Source organism: Phyllostomus discolor, chromosome 9 (genome assembly GCF_004126475.2).
Source record: "Phyllostomus discolor isolate MPI-MPIP mPhyDis1 chromosome 9, mPhyDis1.pri.v3, whole genome shotgun sequence".
NCBI lineage: Eukaryota > Metazoa > Chordata > Mammalia > Chiroptera > Phyllostomidae > Phyllostomus > Phyllostomus discolor.
The window spans coordinates 44,706,608-44,729,404 of NC_040911.2; the positions used below are offsets into that span (position 1 = coordinate 44,706,608).

The following is a 22,797-nucleotide window of genomic DNA, read 5'->3' on the forward strand; positions in this document are numbered from 1 at the left end:
TATATAACAGGCATGTCAAGACAAAAAAAAATGGCCCAAATGAAAGAACAGATCAAAGCTCCAGAAAAAAATACAACTAAGTGACGAAGAGATAGCCAACCTCTCAGAGGCACAGTTCAAATGCTGGTAATCAGGATGCTCACAGAATTGGATGAATTTGATCACAAATTAGATGAAAAAATGAAAGCTATGCTAAGTGAAATAAAGGAAAATGTACATGGAACCAATAGTGATGGGATGGAAACTGGGACTGAAATCAACGGTGTGGACCAGAAGGAAGAAAGAAACATTCAACCAAAACAGAATGAAGAAACAAGAATTCAAGAAAATGAGGAGAGGCTTAGGAACCTCCAGAACATCTTTAAATGTTCCAACATCTGAATTATGGGGGTATCAGAAGGAGAAGAGGAAGAGCAACAAGTGGAAAAGTTATCTGAACAAATAATAAAGGAGAATTTCCCCAGTCTGGCAAAGGAAATAGACTTCCAGGAAGTCCAGGAAGCTCAGAGTCCCAAGGAAGTTGGACCCAAGGAGGAACACATCAAGGCACATCATAATTACATTACCCAAGATTAAAATTAAGAATAGAATCCTAGAAGCAGCAAGAGAAAAGGAGAGAGTTATCTACAAAGCAGTTCCCAGAAAACAATCCATTGATTTCTCAAAAGAGACCTTACAGGCAAGAAGGGGCTGGAAAGAAGTATTCCAAGTCATGAAAGTCAAGGACCTACATCCAAGATTGCTCTATCCAGCAAAGCTTTCATTTAGCATGGAAGGGCAGATGAAGTGCTTCTCAGATAAGATCAAGTTAAAGGAGTTCATCATCACCAAGCCCTCATTATATGAAATGTCAAAGGGATTTATCTAAGAAAAAGAAGATAAAAATATGAACAGTAAAATGACAGCAAACTCATAATCATTAACAATCACAACTAAAACAAAAACAAAAGCAAACTAAGCAAACGAATAGAACAGGAACAGAAACACAGAAATGGAGATCACATGGAGGGTTATCAACAGGGGAATGGGAGGAGGAGACAGGGGGTAAAGGTACAGAGAATAAGTAACATAGATGGTAAATAGAAAATAGACAGGGGAAGGATAAGAATAGTATAGGAAATGTACAAGCCAAAGAACGTATATGTACGACCCATGGACATGAAATAAAGTGAGGGAATGTGGGTGGGAGGGGGTGTGCAGGGTAGAGGGGAGTGAAGAGGGGGAAATGGGACAACTGTAATAGCAATAGCAAAATCAATAAAATATATTTTAAAAATAAATAAAATAAAATAAATCAAGTACTAAGGAAAAAATAAAGAATAAAAAACATTTTTAAAGGAATAGGAGAAAGCATTGCATTTTTGTCTACTAGTCTCAGCAAATAGATTATGCCTAACCATTTGGAACATGATACTGAATTTTATCCTCAAGTTAAACAGTTTTGTTTGGCATTTACTTTTATAAACTTGTCCCTTGCTTTAAAAAAAATGTCACATTCCACTTATAACTGACAGTAACCAGAGGGAAAGAAAGAGACTGATAATGGGGAAAATAGAGGAAGGGTCATGAAGGAACATATATAAAGGATACATGAACAAAGCCAAAGGGGTAAGATTGAGGGTAGGAGGTGGGGAAGGACATGGCAATAGAGAGTGTTGGGGGAGAAATAGAGACAACTGTACTAGAACAACAATAAATTTTTTAAATATATTTTATCAATTATGCTATTATAGTTGTCCTATTTTCCCCCCTTCACTCCCCTCCACTCTGCACACCCCCTCCCACCCACATCCCCCACTTTAATTCATGTCCATGTGTCATACATATAAGTTCTTTCATAGCAAGGCAGCAGCAGGCAGACCAGGGGGGCTCACATTTGTGAGCAGATAAACCAGGTGAAACAGAGAGGGAGCGGGAACTCCCAGCCTCACAGGAAAGTTGAATATGTCTTCTTTAACTCTTTGGTTGTCAGACTTCCATACAGTTTGATTTTCTGTCAGTTCTGGTTGTTTTTTCTTTTTAAATTGTTGTTGTCCTTCTTTTGGTTGTGCAAGGAGGCACACTGCATCTATCTATGCCTCCATCTTGGCTGGAAATCAATTAAAATTTTTTAAAATTGTTTATAATGTCATGTGACATACCTAGCACACAGTAGGTCTTCTGCAAATGTAGCTGCCTTGCATTTTCTTTCATATATCTCTTTTGTCCAATAAATGTCTGTAACTGAGAACTAAGATAATAATCCTCTAAGATACTGCAGATAACTTACCAATGATTGGGAAAGAGGCACAGAAGCCAACTAACTAATTCAAATCACATAACAAGTCAGGGAAACTTTTGAGAAAAACTGCAACCCCCTCCTAATTTCTAGTTAGTGACTGTATGGCTGTTTCACCAACAAAGTTTCTCTATAAGAAAAAAAGCTCTCTTCCTAAACAGGCTCACATAGGCCCAAAGATAATATTCCAAGAATAGTATCTAAAAATATGTATATAGCTATGGCAAAAGGTCACAAAACTGGGACTTAAGTCTGCAAGAAAAAAAAAGGCAGATATTGTGAAATAATACCTCAAGTCCCAAAATATAAATTTACCCTAACTAAATAATTAAATATTAAAACATAATGCATTATACTCTTACCAAAAAATCATTCTGCTTTTAAATTTAGACAAGATCAGAATCATTCACATCATCAAGATGCCCATCTGCTTTCAAGCATTCATCTGCTAGCTTTTAAAGAGCAACTTTCCATGATTCATAACTTATTCATCTTAGGATGCAGTCAGACATCTGCTTTACCATAAATTCAGCTTGTCATAGCATTTTGCTTTAAAGTTTCATAAACTCTATCCAGGCAGTATCCAGTAGCAAACCAATCATCTTCCTCAGAAAGAATCAACTGTGTAGCTCCCCAAGACTGATGGTCCAATCTTAAAATCATATACATGCATGTATACATTAAAAACACACTATTAGTCATTTCCTTTTAAAACAGTTACATCAGTAATAGCTACCATTTATCCTACCATGGGGCATTTACTTCATCTTTATCTACATCACCACTCTGGAAATATATATTATGCTCTTCATGTTACACATAAGCAAATCAACTAGACCAGGTGACTCACCCAATCCCACTAAGTGTAGACATGACAGAGGTGAGCTGTTTTAACTCAGGTCTATCTGTCCCCAAACTCATGCTTATGCAACAATCAACTTTGCCTCATATTTAAATTGCTATGGAATAACCAAAATACTTTCATCAGTTGTATAGAGGAGAAATTATACTTAGTTCAATACCATTAATTCTCAACTCAACAAATATCTTATGGTGCTTACATATGTAAGTGCTTTAAGAATTATAAAGCACTGTGTAAATAGGTTGGAACTTTTTATTCTGCTGCCTATTCTTTCACTCTCCATCACTAAGAGCAGAATCTTGGAGAAGATGAAGAATCCAGTAAGTGTGGAAGAACAGAGTCCATTTTTGTGTGGTTGAGAGAACCCCTTATAAATTCTAACTTGGAAGAAGAGGTGCTTAATATACAGATTTTCTCCAAAGGAGATAAGTTTTATCTTTTCCTTTGCCTCTAATTTTGGTCTACAAATTATTTGTTGCTTGCTATTTACTTAAAAACCGTGTTATAAAAAGAAAAAAAATGAATCCAATATCAAATTTTGGTTCTGCAACCTAAAATTGTCAGGCATTCTGAGCTTTACTTTTATCATCTGTAAAAATGGGAATCATGACATCTTTTGTTATATGTCTTTATTTTTAATGATGTGTAGAACACAAACTGAATAATATGATAATATAATAGCAGTGCATTGTATACACAATTATATGAAAAATAATATACATGTTGGGATAATATTTTTGTTTTGTGGGAAAGATATTTATGGAGAGAAAGTTTGAGAAGTTACATATAAAATCTTAGCAGTGGTTACTGCTAGATATGATTGTGATTTTTTATTATTTATGCTTACTAAAATGTCTAAAACCATAACAACAAAAAATTTAAATCATGAAATATTATTTAATTATATATGATAAAGGGAAATTAGACAATGTAGCAACTATAGAAGAAAGACATATAGGCACCTTATCTTAACGAATTTAAACCACCTTGATGTATTTGATTAAAAATCAAGACCCAACAATATTCTTGCTGTTTACAAGAATATATAATATAATGATACAGGTAATTTAAAAGTAAAAAGGCAAAATATATACAGTCTATTCTTATAATTCATAATAGTTACATTCTATAGAGTATCTACAAAAACTAAATTAGCAAATATGCAAACATTGTTCCTAAGGAAAATACAAGTTAAAGCTACTGTAAGCCTCTGGTCACAACATTTTTGTCAACAGATCAATACATAACCTTGTTTTACAAATGTTTCTATTCAAAAACACTTTATGCAATATATGTTGTGATTAACACTGATCTCTCAGCCAGCAGCATTGTAACTCATACCCGAATGGAGCTTATCTAACAATTTCCCCTGTAGAGTACATCACAACCTTCTTGCACTTAGGAACACTAGACAATGACCTCATTATAATTAAGGGCTGTATTAAACAATAAATACAGAAACAAAAAGTAAAAATGTGTGAAAAACCAAACAGACCATAAAAAGCACACTTATTTACAGTATCTGAACTGAAACAATGGGAAAACGCATTGCCTTGTTCAACCTTATTTGGGAACATGCATGTTAGGCAACTCATAATTTTTGCTATTCCATGCATACCCTTGAATGACAAAGACAGTGCTTCACATGTTGATTGTGACTGATCTATTTTAAAAGTAGATTTTGGTGAATTGGCAAATTTACAAATATGTGTTTCATAAATAAGGAGGATCAAGTGTATCATGTAAACACTAATCAAAAAAAAGTTGAAGTGGCTATGTTCTTATCAGTCAAAATAGATGTCAGAGCAAGAAAAATTACTAGATATAAAGAAGGATGCCACTTAATGATAAAAGGGTCAAGAAGACATAACAACCTTAAATGTATATGCATACAATAAGAGAGCTATAAAATACATGAAGATAAAGGTAATAAAACAAAAAGAAAAATTTATAGTTTTTGCTACAGGTTTCAGTATTCCTCTTTTAGCAATCAATAGACCAAGAACACTGAATATGAGCTAAGATATAGAAGAAATGAACAATACTATCAACCAATGATATCAAAATGACATTTATACAGCCATCCACTTTTTAAAAAGACAGAATACACATGTTTTGTAGTGCACATGGAAAATTCACCAAGATAGACCATATTCTAAAAACAGTATGGAGATTCCTCAAGAAATTAAAAATGGGCCTGCCTTATGACCCAGCACTTATACTTCTAGATATCTATCTGAAGAAATTTAAAACCCTAATTCAAAAGAATATGTGTATCCTTATGTTTATTGCAGCATTATTTACAATACCCAGGATATGGAAGCAACCAAGTGCCCATCAAAAGATGAGTGGATTAAAAACCTATGGTACATATATTCATAATGGAATATTACTCAACCATAAAAAAAGAATGAAATCTTATCATTTTCAACAGCATGGATGGACCTAGTGGGCATTATGCTAAGTGAAATAAGTCAGACAGACAAATACCATATGATTTCACTTACATGTGTAATCTAAAGAACAAAATAAATAAAGAAACAAAACTGAAACAGACTCACAGACACAGAGAGCAGACTGGTGGTTGCTGGAGGAGAGTGGGGTTGGTGGACTGGGTGAAAGAGGTGAAGGGATCAAGAAATACAAATTGGTGGTAACAAAATAGTCACAGGAATGTAAAGTACAGCATAAGGGATACAGTCAATAATATTATAGTAACTATGTATGGTAGGGGTGGGTAATCAAAATATTGTGGGACCATCTTGCTAAGTATGTGAGTGTCTAACCACTATGTAGTACACCTGAAACTAATACAAAATATTGAATATAAACTGTAATTGAAAAATAAAATTAAAAAGACTATATTCTGTCTCATAAATATACTTTACCAAACTAAAAACAGTTGAAATCATCAAAAGTTTATTCTCTGACCATAATAAAATTAAACTAGGATTCCAAGATGGCTGTGGAATAGGTGGGTGCTACACTCATATCCTCCTGGTGCCAAACCAGATTTATAGCTAAATTATATAGCAATCAACCTGAAAAAACAACTGAAGGACAGCTGAACAGGAGTATTATAACCAAGGATTCACAAAATTAGCTCCATAGAGACTGGTAAGAAGGGCAGAGATGTAGTGAGGGCTGGACCCTGCACTCACATGTGGTGACTAAGAAGACAAAAGGATATCCCATCTTCAAAAGTCCCTCCTGAGAAGTGTGAGGTCTCAACCTCATGCTGAGATCCCCAACCCAGAGCACCAGGGTGAGGAAGAGGAGGCTGCAGACAGCAAGCATTCTGTCTGCCTGGAAAAGGAGAGAGCCTCTAGAAAACCAGGTGCTCTTTTAAAGGGCTGACACACAGGGTCTTGCTCTCAGGTATTCACCCAGAAGTCCAGTAAAGGGAAGGTGACTCAAAACATACAGGAATCATGAAGAGAAGATTTGAGTGGTGTGGCCCCAAGGAGAGATCTGGAGGTTCAGCCACTGAGGTCCCTGTCTTGAGTCCCTACCCCACATCCCCTCAGGTGCCATCTTCCAAGAATCAAGCACACCTATCCTTACAGCAACAGACTGGGGAGTGCACTAATGCAGACCTCCAACTACTGACAACACCACCATGCCAAGCTTGAGTCCTTCAGAAAGTTCCATTGGCTGCACCTAGCAGGGACTTTTGAGTGTTATTTTCTGAGAGAAGCTCTAGGTGGACACTCAGATAGTCATTAAGCTGTGTGAATATGAAATAGGGGCCAGTCTTGACCCCCTCCTGCAGGTCAGCTAGCACCACCTCCAATGGGAGACTCTTGTGATCTGTATTTCCAAGTCCTGGTGGCCCCACCCTGCTGGGTGCAGTTCCACAGTGAGAAGGGCATGCTGTTGAGTTCTGGGAATTTCAAAGCACATCTCTTGGAAGCTCTTGTCCAGGACTCACACAGGCACTGGATTGTGCAGCTTCAGAGAAAAGGAATCCACTTGCCCCAGTCCTGCAGGCTTTGCTGGCATCACCCCAAATGGTAGACTCTTTCAATCTGTTCTCCTGAGTCCTGGTGGCTCCACCCTGCTGAGCTTGCTCCTACAGTGGGGGAAGCTCTCTGTACCCAACTTGAACATATGGTGCATTCCTCCTGAGGGAGCTAAAGTTGGGGACTCTGGCAAAGACTAGGTGGTGTAGCTCTAGAGTAGGAGCCACTTTTTTCCCCATTGAGTTGCCTGGCCAAAAGGAGACCCACTAGCCCTATCCTCCTGACCAAGGTTGCTCCACCATACTGAGCTCACATCTTGTGGAAGGGTCTGTGGGTCATGCTAGCCTCCATCCACTCTACAGTCTTTCTTTGGAAGGCTCTGGAAGAAGACCAGACAAACTAAGGGGGTAGCAGAGTAGCCAACAAGTAGAGGCAGACCTCAGGAAACCTTGAAACTTTTTTTGATCTGTAACCACCAATTTGTATTTCTTGATCCCTCATCTCAGAACTTCAGGAAGCCAAACCCTGTGCACAGCTGGCCACTCCCATGCACATACAGGCCCAGTAGATGTAGCCATGAACAGTGAATAGTGTGGTAGCTCCAGACAGGTAGCCCAAGGTCAGTTATAGATAACATCTGATACTGACTTGCACCAAAACTGCACCAAAATTGACACAGAACCCGCACAACCAGTGCTGGATTTCAAACTACACAAGAGCTCTATCCAGCTAGCCACACAAGCAGTACACCCAAAGGGATATTTTGGCAAGCACAGACCATGCTGGGAACAGCTCCACCTCAGAGGACAACCCCTGCATAGTGATTCATACATAATGATCAAGATCTGTCCTACAGTCAGCCAGCCTGTGCATTAACTCCACCCATGACAGGGCCAATAGTATTCAAGACTCAACTATAACAGGAGAGTGGATATGACCCACACAAGTAAACATTCTTGGAGCACTTAGCTCAGGAGATCTGGAAAATTGTGCCACTGAGCCCCACAAGACACCTACATCATAAAGTCATCATAAAAAGATTGGGAGTCATAGCAGATCTACTCAATACAGAAAGAAAAATACAAAAAGACAGACAAAATGAGGAGACAAATAAATATGCCTCAAATGAAAGAATAAGAGAAATCTCCAGAAAAGTAATTAAATCAGATGGAAGCAAGCAAGATACCTGGTGCAGGGCTTAAAACAATGGTTGTAGGATGCTCAACAAACTTAGGGGAAGAATGGATTATCTCAGTGAGAACTTAAATAGTAAACAGCCCTGGCTGGTGTGGCTCAGTGGACTGAGTGCAGGCCTATGAACTAAAGGGTCTCAGGTTTGATTCCCAGTCAGGGCACATACCTGGGTTTTAGGCCAGGTCCCCAGTGCAGGGCGTGTGAGAGGCAACTGCACACGGATGTTTCTCTCCCTCTCTTTCTCCCTCCCTTCCCCCCTCTAAAAAAATAAATAAAAAATAAAAAGAAATAGTAAACATTAAAAATGACACAGAAACCATAAAAAACGGTCAAAATGATTAATACAATATCTGAAATGAAGAATACACTGGAAAGAATCAACAGCAGGTTGGATAAAGCAGAGGACTGAATCAGTGGTTTATAGGACAAGATTACAGAAAACACCCAGTAGAACAACAAAAAGAAAAAATAATTTTTTAAAAATGAGGAAAGTCTAAAGACTTCTGGGAAAACAACAAGCATAACACCATCTGCACCAGAGTGGTACCAGAAAAAGAAGAAAGTAAGCAAGGGATTGAGAACCCATTTGAAGAAATAATGGCTGAAAACTTCCCTAACCTGGTGAAGGAAAAAGACACCCAAGTCCAAGAGGCACAGAGAGTCCCAAACAAGATGAGCTGAAAGAGGACCTAAACAAAGACACATCAAAATTAAAATGTCAAAGGTTAATGATAAAGAGAAAATCTTAAAAACATCAAGAGAAAAGCAGTTAGTTGCCTATATGGGAGCTTCCATAAGACTGTCAGCTGATTTCTCAACAGACTATTTTTTGGCCAGAAGGAATTGGCATACATCATTCAAAGTGATACAAATTGGGGACCTACAGCCAAGACTACTTTATACAGCACAGTTATCATTTAAAATTGAATGCAAAATATAGAGTTTCCCAGTGCCCCCCCCCCAAAAAAAGTTAAAGGAGTTCATTACCATCAAACCAGTATTACAAGAAATTTTAAAGGGCCTGCTTTAAGAAGAAGAAGAAAAAAAAGAAACAGAGAAAGAGAAGAACAAAGGTATAAACTAAAATGTCAATAAGTACCTATCAATAATAATCTTAAACATAAACAGATTAAATGCTCCAATCAAAAGGCATAGGGTAGCTAAATGGTTAAGAAAATATGACTCATATCTATAAGCCACCCACCTCAGAACAAAAAATACAAACATACTGAAAGTGAAGAGATCAAAAAATGCTCCATGCAAATGAAAATTTTTTAAAAAGCTGTGGTAGCAATACTTATATCAGACAAAATGGACTTCAAAACAAAGACCATAACAGAGACAAAAAAAAGGTCTTTATACAGTACTAAAGAGATCAATCCAACAAAAGGATACAAGCCTTGTAAATATATATGCACCCAATATAGGAGCACCTAAGTATATAAGGAGAATCTTGGTGGACACACAGGGATAGATCAAAAGTACTGCAGTCATAGTAGGGGATTTTAACACCTCATTGATATCAGTGGATAGATCTCCCAGACAAAAAAATCAATAAGGCAAGAGTGACATTAAATGACAAACTAGAGCAGATGTAATAAATTAAATATTCACAGAATGTTTCATTCTAAAGCAGCAGAATACACATTCTTTCAAGTGCACATGGAATATTCTCTAAGATAGACCACATATTAGGACACAACAGAAGTCAAAATAAAATCAAGAGGATTGAAATCATATCAAGCATCTTCTCTTCATCTATGCCACAATGGTATAAAACTAGAAACCAACCACGAGAAAAAAATTGAAAAACAAAGTCATGGAGGCTATCTAAAGTGTTACTAACTGATGACTGGGTTAACAGTGAGATCAAGAAAGAAATCAAAAGTTACCATAAGATGTGAAAATGAATACACAACAACCAAAAATCTATGGGACACAGCAAAAGAAGTCCTAAGAGTGAAATTCACAGCATTACAGACCTACTACAAGAAACAAACAAACAAAAAATCCCAAATAAACAGTATAACCTTACACCTATAAGAACTAGAAAAAGAACAGTAAACAAGGCCCAGAATAAAGAGAAAGAAGGGAATAATAAAGATTAGAGCAGGAATAAATGACATAGAGACTAAAAAACAATTCAAAAGATCACTGAGTCCAAGAGCTGTTTCTTTAAAAAAAAAAGATAAACAAGATTAACAAATGTTTGATCACACTCATTAAGGACAAAGAGAGAGGACCCAAATAAATAAAATCAAAAATGAAAAAGAAGAAGTAACAACTGACACTACAGAAATACAAAGGAAAGAAAATGTAGTGAACAACTATATGTCAATAAATAGGACAACATGGGCAAAATACATGAATTCCTAGAAATATACAGTTTTCTAAAACTAATCAAGAATAATGAGAAAAGGGGGGAAATTGGGATAACTGTAACAGAATAACAATTAAAAAAGAAGAATCAGAAAACCTAAACAGACTGATAACAACTAGTGAAATTGAAGCAGGAATCAAAAATACTCCCGACAAATAAAAGTCCTGGACCATATGGCTTCACAAGTGAATTTTACCAAACATTCAAAGAATTAACACCTGTCCTCAAACTGTTCCAAAAAAGTCATGAAGAGAAAAGACTCTCAAGCTCATTTTATGAGACCAACATTATCCTAATTCCAAAACCAGATAAAGAGACTACAAAGAAAGAAAATTATATGCCACCATCCCTGATGAACATAGATCATCAAGATCTATGTTCCTCAAGAAAATAGTAGAAAACCAGATCGAGCAATGCCTTTAAAAGATCACACACCATGGTAAGTGGAATTTATTCCAGGGATGCAGGTTTGTACAATATTTGCAAATCCCAAGGGGTCGGGTGGAAAATACTTGCAAATATGCACTAACCTGCATATTTGTTTATGATATACCCCATAAACAAAATGGGGGATAAAAAAATCACATGATTATATCAATAAATACAGAAAAAGCATTTGATAAAATCCAGTATTTATGACTTAAAAAACTCTCAGCAAAATGGGAATAGAGAGAACATATCTCAATATAACAAAGGTCATACATGACAAACCCACAACTAACATCATACTCAATGGGAAAAACTAAAATCATTCTACTTCAAGACTGTAACATAGAAGCCCCATGTGGGTTTCCACACTGTTGGCCTCCTTACTGATTTCAGACTTGCCAGCTCCACAACTGGACTATGTTTTCCTAAGAGCTAAAATAACACTGGCTGAAGTACCAGAGATACCAGTCAACTGAGTCTAGCTTCCTTGTAGAGCATCTGATGGCCCTGATTCCAGAATATCACTGTTGCTGGGAAGGGAAGTGTGGAGGCTGTGGAGCATATCTCTTCTCAAACCAGCACTATAATTTCCTCATTTGGTTAATAACAATAGTCAGATCAGGATTCCAAGTGGCCGAAGAGTAGGTGGAAGTTGTGCCCATTTGATTCTGGCCCCAAACTGGATTTACAGCTAAATTACAGTGCTACTACACAGCAGAAAGAAAGAAGGAACTCCTACCCTTTGTGATAGCATTATGCTAAGTGAAATAAGCCAGGCAGTGAAAGACAAATACCACATGATCTCACCTATAAGTGGAACCTAATCAACAAAACAAACAAGCAAGCCAAGTATAACCAGAAATGTTGAAATTAAGAACAACCTGACAGTAACTAGAGGGAAGGGGGTAACAGGGGAAGTGGGGGGAAGGAGTTTCAGGAACATCTATAAAGGATATATGGACAAAGCCATAGGGGGTAGGATTGAAGATGGGAGGTGGGGATGGCTGGGGTGGGAAAAAAAGAAAAACTAAAATCATTTTTTAAAAAAACAGGAACAAGTCAGGCATATCTGCTTTCACCACTCTTATTTAACAGAGTACTGGAAGTTCTAGCCACAGCAATCAGACAAGAATAAATTTAAAAAAAAACTGAATTGGAAAAGAAGTAAAATTGTCATTATTTGCAGATGACATGATATTGTACATAGAAAACCCTAAAGATGCTACAAAAAAAACTACTAGAACTGATCAATGAATTCAGTAAAGTAGCAGGATACGAAATTATTATTCAGAAATTGGTGGCATTTTAATGCACCAATAATGAACTACCAGAAAGAGAAACTAGGGAAAAACTCCTATTTACAATTGCATCAAAAAATGAAATACCCATAAATAAATTTAACCAAGGAAGTAAAAGACCTATATACAGAAAATTATAGGATACTGAAGAAAGAAATTGAGGAAGATACAAATAAGTGAAAGTATATTATCATGTTCATGGATTGAAAGAATTAACACCATTAAAATGTCCCTACTATCCAAAGCAATCTATAGATTGAACAAAATTCCTATTAAAATACCAATGGCATATCTAACAGAACTAGAACAAATATTCCAAATATTTATATAGAACCATAAAAAACCTCAAATAGCAACAAGAAGAGCAAAGTTGGAGATATCACTCTCCCTGATATGAAACTATACCACAAGGCAGTAGCATGGATGGTACTTGCATAAAAACAGACATAAAGAACAATGGAACAGAATAGAGAGCACAAAAAATGCCCATGGCCCATGGCCAATTAACATTATTTGACAAAGGAGATGAGAAAACAACCAGGATAAAGACAATCTGTTCAATAAATGATGTTGGGAATATTGGACAGAAACATGCAAAAAATGAAACTAGGCCACTTTCTTATACCACAAACAAGAATAAACTCAAAATGAATTAGAGACTTAAATGTTAGACTTGAATCCATAAAAATCCTAGAATAAAACATAGGCAGTAAAATATCAGAAAATTCTCATAACAATATTTTATATACATCTCTTCTGGCAAAGGAAACACAATACAAAAATAAATAAATGGGACAACATCAAACCAAAAAGCTTTTGGACAGCAAAGGGAAGCACTAACCAAATGAAAAGATTACCCACTGAATGGGAAAACATATTCATCAATGATATATCTGACAAGGGGTTAATATCCCAAAATTTATAAAGAATTTATAAAATGAAACACCAGAAAAGCAAACAATTCAATTAAAAAATGGGTAAAGGACTTGAATACACTTGTCCAAAGAGGACATACAGATGGCCAATAGATATATGATAAGATAATTAACATCACTAATCAATAGATAAATACAAATTTAAACCACAACGAGATATCACCTCACACCTGCCAGAATGACTATCATCAATAAATCAACAAAGAGCAAGTGCTGGCCAGGATGTGAAGAAAAGGGAACCCTTGTGCACTCTCAGTAGGAATGCAGACTGGTGCAGCTACTCAGGAAAGCAATATGGAGTTACCTCAAAAAATTAAAAATGGAACTACCATATGTCCCAATGATTCTACATTTGGGAACATAACTGAAGGACCCCAAAACACTAATCTGAAAGAATATATGCACCCCAGTGTTCATTGCAGCCTTATTTACAATAGCCAAGATCTGAAAGCAGCCCAAGTGCCCATCAGTAGATGTATGGATAAAAAAATCTGTGGTGCATTTACACAACAGAATACTCCTCAGCCATAAAAAGAAGGAAAGCTTACTCTTAGCAACAGTACAGATGAACCTGGGGAGTGTTATGCTCAGTGAAATTAGTCATTTGGAGAAAGAAAAACACTGTATGATTTTACTTATACATGGAGTCTAGTGAATAAAATGAACCAACAAAATAGAAACAGACTCATAGATGCATAGGACAGACAGACAGCTATGGGGGGGGGGGGGAGCGGGTAGAGGGCTGGGTGAAAAAGTGAAGAGATTAAGCAAAAAAATAAAAACAGATACACACAACAGTACGGTAATTGTTAGAGATGGGGTTGGAAAAGATGGAAGACAGCAAAGCGGGGATAAATGGTGACAAAAAGAGACTTGGCTTTGGGTGTAAGCACAGGCAGATTATGTTATAGAATTGTATAGTTGAAGCCTGTATGGTTTTGTTAACCAATGTCACCCCAATAAATTCAATTTTAAAAAAGAGAGAAAAGTTAAACTAGAATCAATAATATAGATATGTAGAGAATCCTCATAAATAACTGGAAAGTAAATAACATACTTCTAAATAATTACTGGGAAAAAGAAGAAATATCAAGAAAATTATAAAATATTTTATAGTAAATGACAATAAAAATACATTAAAATTGGTAAGATACACTAAAGCAATGCTTAGATGGACTTTATAACACAAAATCTTTATATTAGTGAGAGATCTAAAACAGACAATCTAAATTTAGTCTTAAGTCTAGAATAAGAAGAGCAAAATAAAATTAAAGAAAGTAGAAAGAAAAAAATTATAAAGAGCAGAAATCAATGACATTAAAATGAAAAAAGGAATAAAGAAGATCAAAAAACCAAAAAGATTTTTCTTTGAAAGTACAAAAAAATTGACAAAACTGTAGCCAAGCAGACAAAAAAAAGAAGTAACACAAATTACAAGTTTCAGAAACAAAAAGGTAATATCATTATAGACCTCACACATATTAAACAGATGATAAAAGGATATTATAAATTTATTCACATAAATTCAATAAATTAGATGAAATAAAGTGATTCCTTAAAAATGATACTAAAACTCACCCAAGATAAACAAAATGGTCCTGTTAAACCATTAAATCAATGGTCAATTAAACAAATTGAGTTCATGTTTAAAGAGCTCACTACAAAGAAAACTCTAGTCCCAGATGGTTTTACTGATGAGTCATATGAAACATTTAAGGGAAAAAAATTATTCCATTCTATACCATCTCTTCCAGAAAGTCAAAGAGGAAGAAACACTTACCGTCTCACTTATGAGGGCAGCATTACACTGATATCAAAACTGGACAAAGGTGGTACAGGAAAAACAAACTATAGACCATTATCTCTCATAGATATTGACCAAAAAAACCTTCAACAAATTATTAACAAATTGAATCCTTTAGTGTATGAAAAGAATATCGTGACTAAGTGATATCATGATCTCAGGAATGTAAGGCTAGTTAACATTTAAAAATCAATCACTGTAATTCACCATATTAACCATCTAATGAAAAATACCACATGATCATATCATTACAAGGAGAAAAAGCATTTGACAATACTCAACAAATATTGATGAGTTTAAGAAAAAAAAACTAGCAACAAACTAGGACTAGAAAGTGTCTTCTTTGTCCCAGTAAAGAACATGTACAAAAAATCCTACAGCTGACATTATATCTCATGGTGAAGGACAGCATGCTTTCCCCTAAGGCTGGAACAAGACAAATATGTCCATTCTCACTATTTCTATTTAGTAATGTACTAGAAGTCCTAGCCAATGCAAAATTCCATAAAAGTAGAAAAGAAATAAAATGACCCTTGTTTTTCAGACAACATGATTACCTACATAAAAACTTTTAAGAAATCTTTAAAGTAGCTACTACAACTAATGCAAAAACTAAGCAAGATCATAGGAAATAAGGTCAACATGCAAAAATCAATCATATTTATATACTACCAATAATTTTTGAAAATTGAATTGTTTTTAATACCATTTGCAATAACTTTCCACAAAAGAAATACTAAGGTATAACTCTATCAATATATGTGAGATCTAGAAGCTAAAAACTACAAAATACTGATGAAAGAAATCAAAGAAAACCTAAACAGACATATCACATACATGGTTTGGAAACTCAACATAGTTAAGATATTAATTCCTCACAAACTGATCAATAGATTTCATGAAATTCCAATCAAAATCTTAGGAGGATTTGTGTAGATATAGGCAAGCTCATTCTGAAATTTATATGAAAAGGCAAAGGAACTACAATAGCTAAAATAATGTTGAAAGAGAACATAGTTGAGAGATTCTTACTACTTCTTTTTAAGGCCTACTATAAAACTATAATAATCAATACATGTGGTATCAGTGGAAGGATAGGCATGTAGATGAATGAAATAGAATAAAAATTTTAAAAATAGACCTACACAAATATAGCCAATTAATATTTAACAAGGTGCAAAGGATATTTAATGGAGAAATAATGTCTTTTCCACAAATGGTATTAGAACAATTAGACATTTATTTACAAAAAAAATTAAACTTGACCTACAATTCACGCTATATCCAAAAATCAAATTATTATATACTGAATGTTTGTGTCCCTCCTAAATTATTATGTTGAAACCCTAACATCGAATGTGATCATATTAGAAGTTGGGGCCTTTAAGAAACAATCACATTTAAATGAAGTAATCAGGGTGGGCATCTAATCCCATAATTAAATCTAAATGTAAAATTACAAAACTTGTAGAAGAAAACATGGGAGAAAATCTCCCTGATTTGGGTTATGCAAAAAGTTCTTAGATATAACATCAAAAGCAAAATTTATAAAAGAAAAAATGATAAATTCCACTGCATTAAAATTAAAATTAAAAATTTGCTCTGAAAAAGGTAGTAAGAAAATATTTTAAAATCGCATATCCAACAATAGATTTGTATCCACAATACATAAAGAACTCTCAAAACTCAACAATAAAAAAATAAATACCCACCCCCCCAAAATTTGAAGGGGCAAAAGATTTGAAAAAACACCTTACCAAAGAAGCTATGCACGTAGCAAATAAGCACCTAAAAGAAAACTATCAAAACCACTTAGTCATTAGGGAAGTACAAATTGAGATGACAATAAATATCCTGACACTGTTACCAGAAGGAGAAGGATGCAGAGCAGCTGCAGCTCTCATACATTGCTGGTGGTAATGCAAAATGAAACAATCCTTCTGAAGAACAGTAGAGCATAGATTCAATATTGCTAAGACTAGGCATTTAACCTAGACTTATTAAAACCTATGTCCATACATACATGTACAGGAATATTTATCACAGCTTTATTCATAATCACCAAAAATTGAAAATAACCTAAATGTCTTTTGATGGGGAAAAAGATAAATGATTATAGGTACATACATACAATGGGATACTACTCAGCAATAAAAAGGAATGAACTCTTGATACATGCAACAACATAGGTGGAATCTCAATGGCATTATACTGAGTGAAATAAGCCAGTCTCAAAAGGTTACATGCTGTATTGAGTCCACTTACATGACACTCTGGAAAAGGCAAATATATAGGAATGGAAAACAGGTCAGTAGTAACAGAGGGATAGAGGTAGAGGGGGGAACAGTTTGACAACAAAGAGGCAGCTGGATGTAATTTTTTGGAACAATGGAATTGTTCTATAGTCATTACACAGCTCTACACATGTGTGAAAATTCCTAGAATTGTTCATCAAAAAGTAAACTTACTAGTATGTAAATTGTTCATAATAACTTAATAAAAAATTAAAAATCTATGCCAATGGAAGGCAACTTATTGGGTGGGAAGATTGTAAACCTTAGAGGTAAGATAGTCTGCTATAAAACTTATTGATTGACTTGTTAGGAATTAGTTTATATAAATAAAAAGATACAACTGTCATGTAATAAATATTTTCTTAAATATTTTTGATAGCTCTCTAACTATTGTTGCTAAATTTTTTAAATTTTAATCTTAGAAGTCAAGGTGCACGCTGTCTGATTGCTTACAATTACACTATTTTTATTTCCCATGATATCCTCGTTATAATACTCTGCCTAATTCCTGTGCAGAAGAAGAAAGATCTTTTCATTTACAATACATCATACTTGAAGGCAATCCAAACAAGTTAAAATGTATTAGGTCCATCCACAGGAGACACATTAATCCCTGAAGTGTATACTAATCATTGGAAGCAGTTAGGAATGGTCCAGGGATAAGGAAAACTCTGTCCACACTCTCCACCACACTCTATTCTTTATTAGCTCTTCCTCTAGGGAATGAGAGTTGTAATGGGATTGTTCAGAGTCTGGAATTCTTTGGGTGAAACATGGCACTGAAAGACATTTGCATTTCTGAGCATATCCTTTTTCTTCCTGCAATAGGCCAAGATTTGCCCTGACACACTCTTGTGGACTTCTTTACTTTCAGCAACAACATCCAATGGTCTTCCTCCTTTCTTTCACTTTGACTTTTCCAAGTTGCTAAGAATTCCCCACAAAACTGAGCACAAAGTGAGAAGAAGTCCAGATGTTTTCTCACAGAACTTTTTGTCCCTCCCAAATGGAAGCTTTTGTATGACTACAGACTAAGTAGCCTGGGTCAGTTTAGTATTAGGTACAGGAGCCAAAATAATTTTCCATATTGGTTGTGTCATCTACTTTCCTTTGGCTGTGGTGGTATGTTTCTAAATCTCCTCATATTGCTCCAGAAAGATAGATTCCACCTTCAGTTTGAGGGGAAGGAATGAGGAGAAGTAGATAAGAGACTTGGTAAAAGAAAGCAAGGGGCCTCATTTTGGCCTTTTTACCTCAGCCATGTGCCCCAGCTTAATTTATTTAACCCAGTATTTAGAAATATATTGTACTTATATAGAAATTAATATATTTATACTTTACTCCTCTTTTAACTATTATTAATTTTGTATAATTCCTTCAGAAGAAAGAAGAAATGAGTGATAGGCTCCCAGTAACTGAATCCTTAAATGATTGCTATTCATGACCTTTCACCATTAAGGGTTTTAAAAGCTGGGGTGCACAAAATTAAAATCTTCCTAAATTACAAAGTCTGGGAATGGTATAAGAAGAGGGAAAGTGTAGAATCAAATTGTGTGCCCTGTGCAAAGTGAGAAACCATCAAAGACCCTGTCCAACTAATCCCTATAGATTACAGTCTGTAAACTAACTGAAATGAGACAATGTAAGAATATGTTATAACTTATGATAAGAGTGAATCCTAGCTAGAGTTACATAAGGCCTCATTTTATCCCTTTCTCATTCCATTGTCCATCTGGACTGAAACTTGCTCCATGAATCTCTGTCACTTTTTACTTTGGCCTTTAGTGTAAGCAAAAAGTCAGCAGACCATTCAAAGTGTGGCCAGTCCACTGAGGGAAGGCCTGAACTAGACCTCAGGATTCTTATTTCCCTTTATCAAATTTCAAAAAGCTACAGTAGGTTTTTGAAAAACACAGTACTCACTGACCCAATTTTATAAACAGCTCATTTTTAGTCTATTGTTTTATTCATCTTGGATCATCAAGCACATTGTATGAATTTTGGAGTGATCATAACACATTCATCTGTCCTTCTTTCCTGAGCATTAAACTGGCTTGGAGAAAGAGCTGGGGGGTGCATATTTCTCTTGACTACTACAAAATATCTGGATACCCCAGATTATAGAGATCTAGAAGAGCAACAGTTCTAGAAATGAGATTGTAAATCTGAAAAGCTGGAAAAGTTAAAAAACAATGTATTGTTCTGATTTTCTTTCAAATAATATCAGTATATGAATTTAGAAAACATATGATCAGTAGATGAGAAGATAAGTTGACATATTTTTAGCACCCTGATTCTATTGGCCCCAAATGTTTATGATTTTTCAAGAGAAACTCAATAATGAAGAAATGACTCAAAAAGTTTTTCACATATCTTATCCAGGTAAATTTATGCCATGTCTGACAGTTATGAATAACTTCTACTTTCCCTAAAGGAAAAAAAATCTAATACAAAACTTAGAAGAAAAATGGAAAAGTAAAGCCCTATCCAAACAGTAGTCTGCTTAAGCCAAATCAGTCAACTCCAGAAATTTCCTGCTGCTCATTGCACATGCCTTTTAATGCTTTTAGAAAATGCTGAGTTAACATCACCGAACAACATTTACTCTGGAAAACACCAGCCCATTCCCCACTTTGGAAGTAGAAGGACACTTCCCCTTGGCTACATCTGACCTTGAACCAAAAAAGGAAACACCTCTAGAACTGATGGGGCTTTTTTTTTTTTCCAGGAAGATAGGCTCTAAAAGATAGGGGGAAAGATACAGAATCTGAGGTCAGAAAACTCCAGCTGAGGCTGGCAAAAACTATTTGAACTCAGCCTCCTCCCTGGAGGTAGTAAAATAGATATAATATTATTTACTTCAGAGGGTAATTTAAAGATAAAATGAGCTAAGGCATAAAAGTACAAGTGTTAAATAGTTTATATATATCAAAGAACTGTTGTTTTCCAGCTTCACTGATGCCATGTTGATTGAGTGTCCCCCACTATGCAGAACAATTTATTCCTTTGAGTTATTTGGGGGACAGGGGTAGGGCTCATTGGCTTTTCTCTAAGGCATTCATTCTTCTGAGTCACACGGCTTGTGGTGAATGTCAAAACTGACAGAAACACATTACTGCTTCCCCAGCTAGCATCATAATTTGTAGAAGAGGGAATGCAACTTCCTCTGTTCAAGTTTCCCTGGCTGAATTTTTTGAAGCCCAGACTCAATTATTCCCTTTTTAAAAATACCTTTCCTCCCCAACCATCTGAGATCCATGGCCACAACAAATGCAAAACAACCTTTCAAATTAAAGCATGACATAGTTAAAGGGTTCTAGGCCCCTCTACTCTTCCCCTTACTCATTTTCCCCCCACAGCAGTCCTTAATGAAAGCGGGGGCTGGATTTTAAGAGAAGTGGGGGAAAGACTTTGTATCTACCTCTAGAAGGACTTCAGTATGTTAACAATGACCACGCCTTCCCAGCTGTTCCCTAACTCCCTCTGACCTCATCTGAAACACACATCCATGTCTTCATACACACACGCACACACTGGTAAGCCAGTCAAATGCAGATAGATCTGACTTCCCCAACTTGTAGCCATAGATAGCACCAAAGAGACCAAAGTCTTTCACTGCCAGCTTCAGAAAGGTACTGAAACCGCCAGCTGTGCCGCAGTAGCAGCCTCTGTGCTGCAGCCTTCGGGGCCGGCCCGCCGGAGTTTCAGGTCTAATTCCTTAAGGAGTATCGCTGTTCGACCCTTCGTCCCACTCTCCTGTGCTTCACCCATTTCTCCCCTTAGGAGGTCAGGAGAAACCGGGTCACTTTGCCACTTTGGTAGAGGGGGAAGTGGCAGTGAAGGAGATTCCCGCTGAAGTAGCCCGAAGCCCACTATTCTTTGCCCCATGTCTCCACCCTTCTGCCCATGTAGGCGCCTGTGCGCCTGGCAAAGGTGCCAGTTCTCAGGGTGCCTGAGCCCCGATGGGATGTAGAGGAGCTAAGTGGGAAGAGCAGCGACAGGACGGTGGCTAGAGATTGTTGGAGGACAGATGGGGTAGAACTGGGGAGAGAGATGAAGACTCCGCACAGGGGCAATCATCAGCTCCTCCCTCACAGACTATAACTCGGAAACGCGCAGATGGGCCATTAGGTAAAGGCCTTCCCTCCCTACTTTCTCCCTTCTCTTCCCCGCTCCCCGCCTGGACACCTGGTGAAAAAGCAAGGTGCAGGTGTACCTGGAGCGAACACCATGATTTCCTCCAGCCGCTACGCCCTAGGCAAAGAAAGGCAGGCAGTCAGACGGAGTGTGGAGGAAGGCTAGGATTTGGAGGGGTCCGGTGCAGGTGCGCGCGCCGGGCGCGGGCCGGCTGCGAGCCGGGGAAGTCAGCACCTCGGACAGCTCCCTGCCGCGCGATCCCGGGGCTGCAGCTCCAGCGGCTGCAGCGTGCTCAGTCTCCACAATGCACTGCTCCGCAGGCAGCAACCGCAGCGGCAGGAGGAGAAGACGGGATCCCTGCTCAATTCATCCCTCATTCCTATGCCAACCCGGCGTACATAGCTGCCTGCTTACAGAGCAAAGCACTTCTACCGCTTCTACGGGAGAAAAAAGGATGGAAGAGGAAGAGAGAAAAAGGTAATTGCCCGACTTCCCGGCAGGCGGACAGCTAATTGCTTCTAATTACCTGCTGTCGCTAGCCCCTGTGGATACTGGACTGACATTTAGAATGGGTTTGTCCCTCTCCTATTTTTTTTTTAATGCAAAAAGCTTTACTCTCGAGGGTGAGTACTCTGAGTTGGGCTGCCTCTGAACAAAGGGGTGGGACCTCCAACTTAATCAGTCCTTGAGGCTCAGGACTCCTCCCTCATCCCAGAGTCCCTGCTTAGTGTTAATGTCAGAAAGACAGCAGGAGGGAAGGACCTGGTGACTGTGGAGGCTTGAGGAGGGCGCCGCTATCAGGCCCCTCTTCCAGGCAGCCAATACGGCTCTAGAAGCCCCTAAGCTTGGATGCCCTCAAGGTCATCACTTTAGAGAAAGCAGGGCCCAACAGCGGAAACGAAAGAGACCTTGGTGAGGCTGGTCTCCTCCACTGACAAACTCACACTCCCTATGAAAGAATGAGCCAAGAGTCCTTTGAAGTGTGAAAACAGGCCTGAAATCCATCAAGAAATATTACTGCTTCCCCAGCCTTTACCTAACTGAAAACTGTGTCCACCATGTATACATCCAGGTCTACTCTAAGATACTGGGACATGCCCCACACTCACTTCATGCTTCTAATCTATTGCTCATTTTAAAGCACTATCCAGTTCCCCGAGGAATTCTAGTGTGGTATAGACAGCCCCCACTGGCTGTGAACCAGCTTGAAACAAGTCCATCTAG

General features: G+C 37.1%; 1 protein-coding gene across 1 annotated transcript in view; it reads right to left on the bottom strand.

Moving 5' to 3' along the window:
- The window catches only part of AKAIN1 (A-kinase anchor inhibitor 1), a 67,384-nt gene extending 45,098 nt beyond the window's left edge, over positions 1–22,286 (bottom strand). The window contains exon 1 of the mRNA XM_036009266.1: positions 21,653–22,286. Within this exon, the coding sequence (XP_035865159.1) occupies positions 21,653–21,668 (16 nt within the window). The 5' untranslated portion in view covers positions 21,669–22,286. The remainder of the gene's footprint in view (positions 1–21,652) is intronic.
- Between the last annotated feature and the right edge of the window lie 511 nt (positions 22,287–22,797).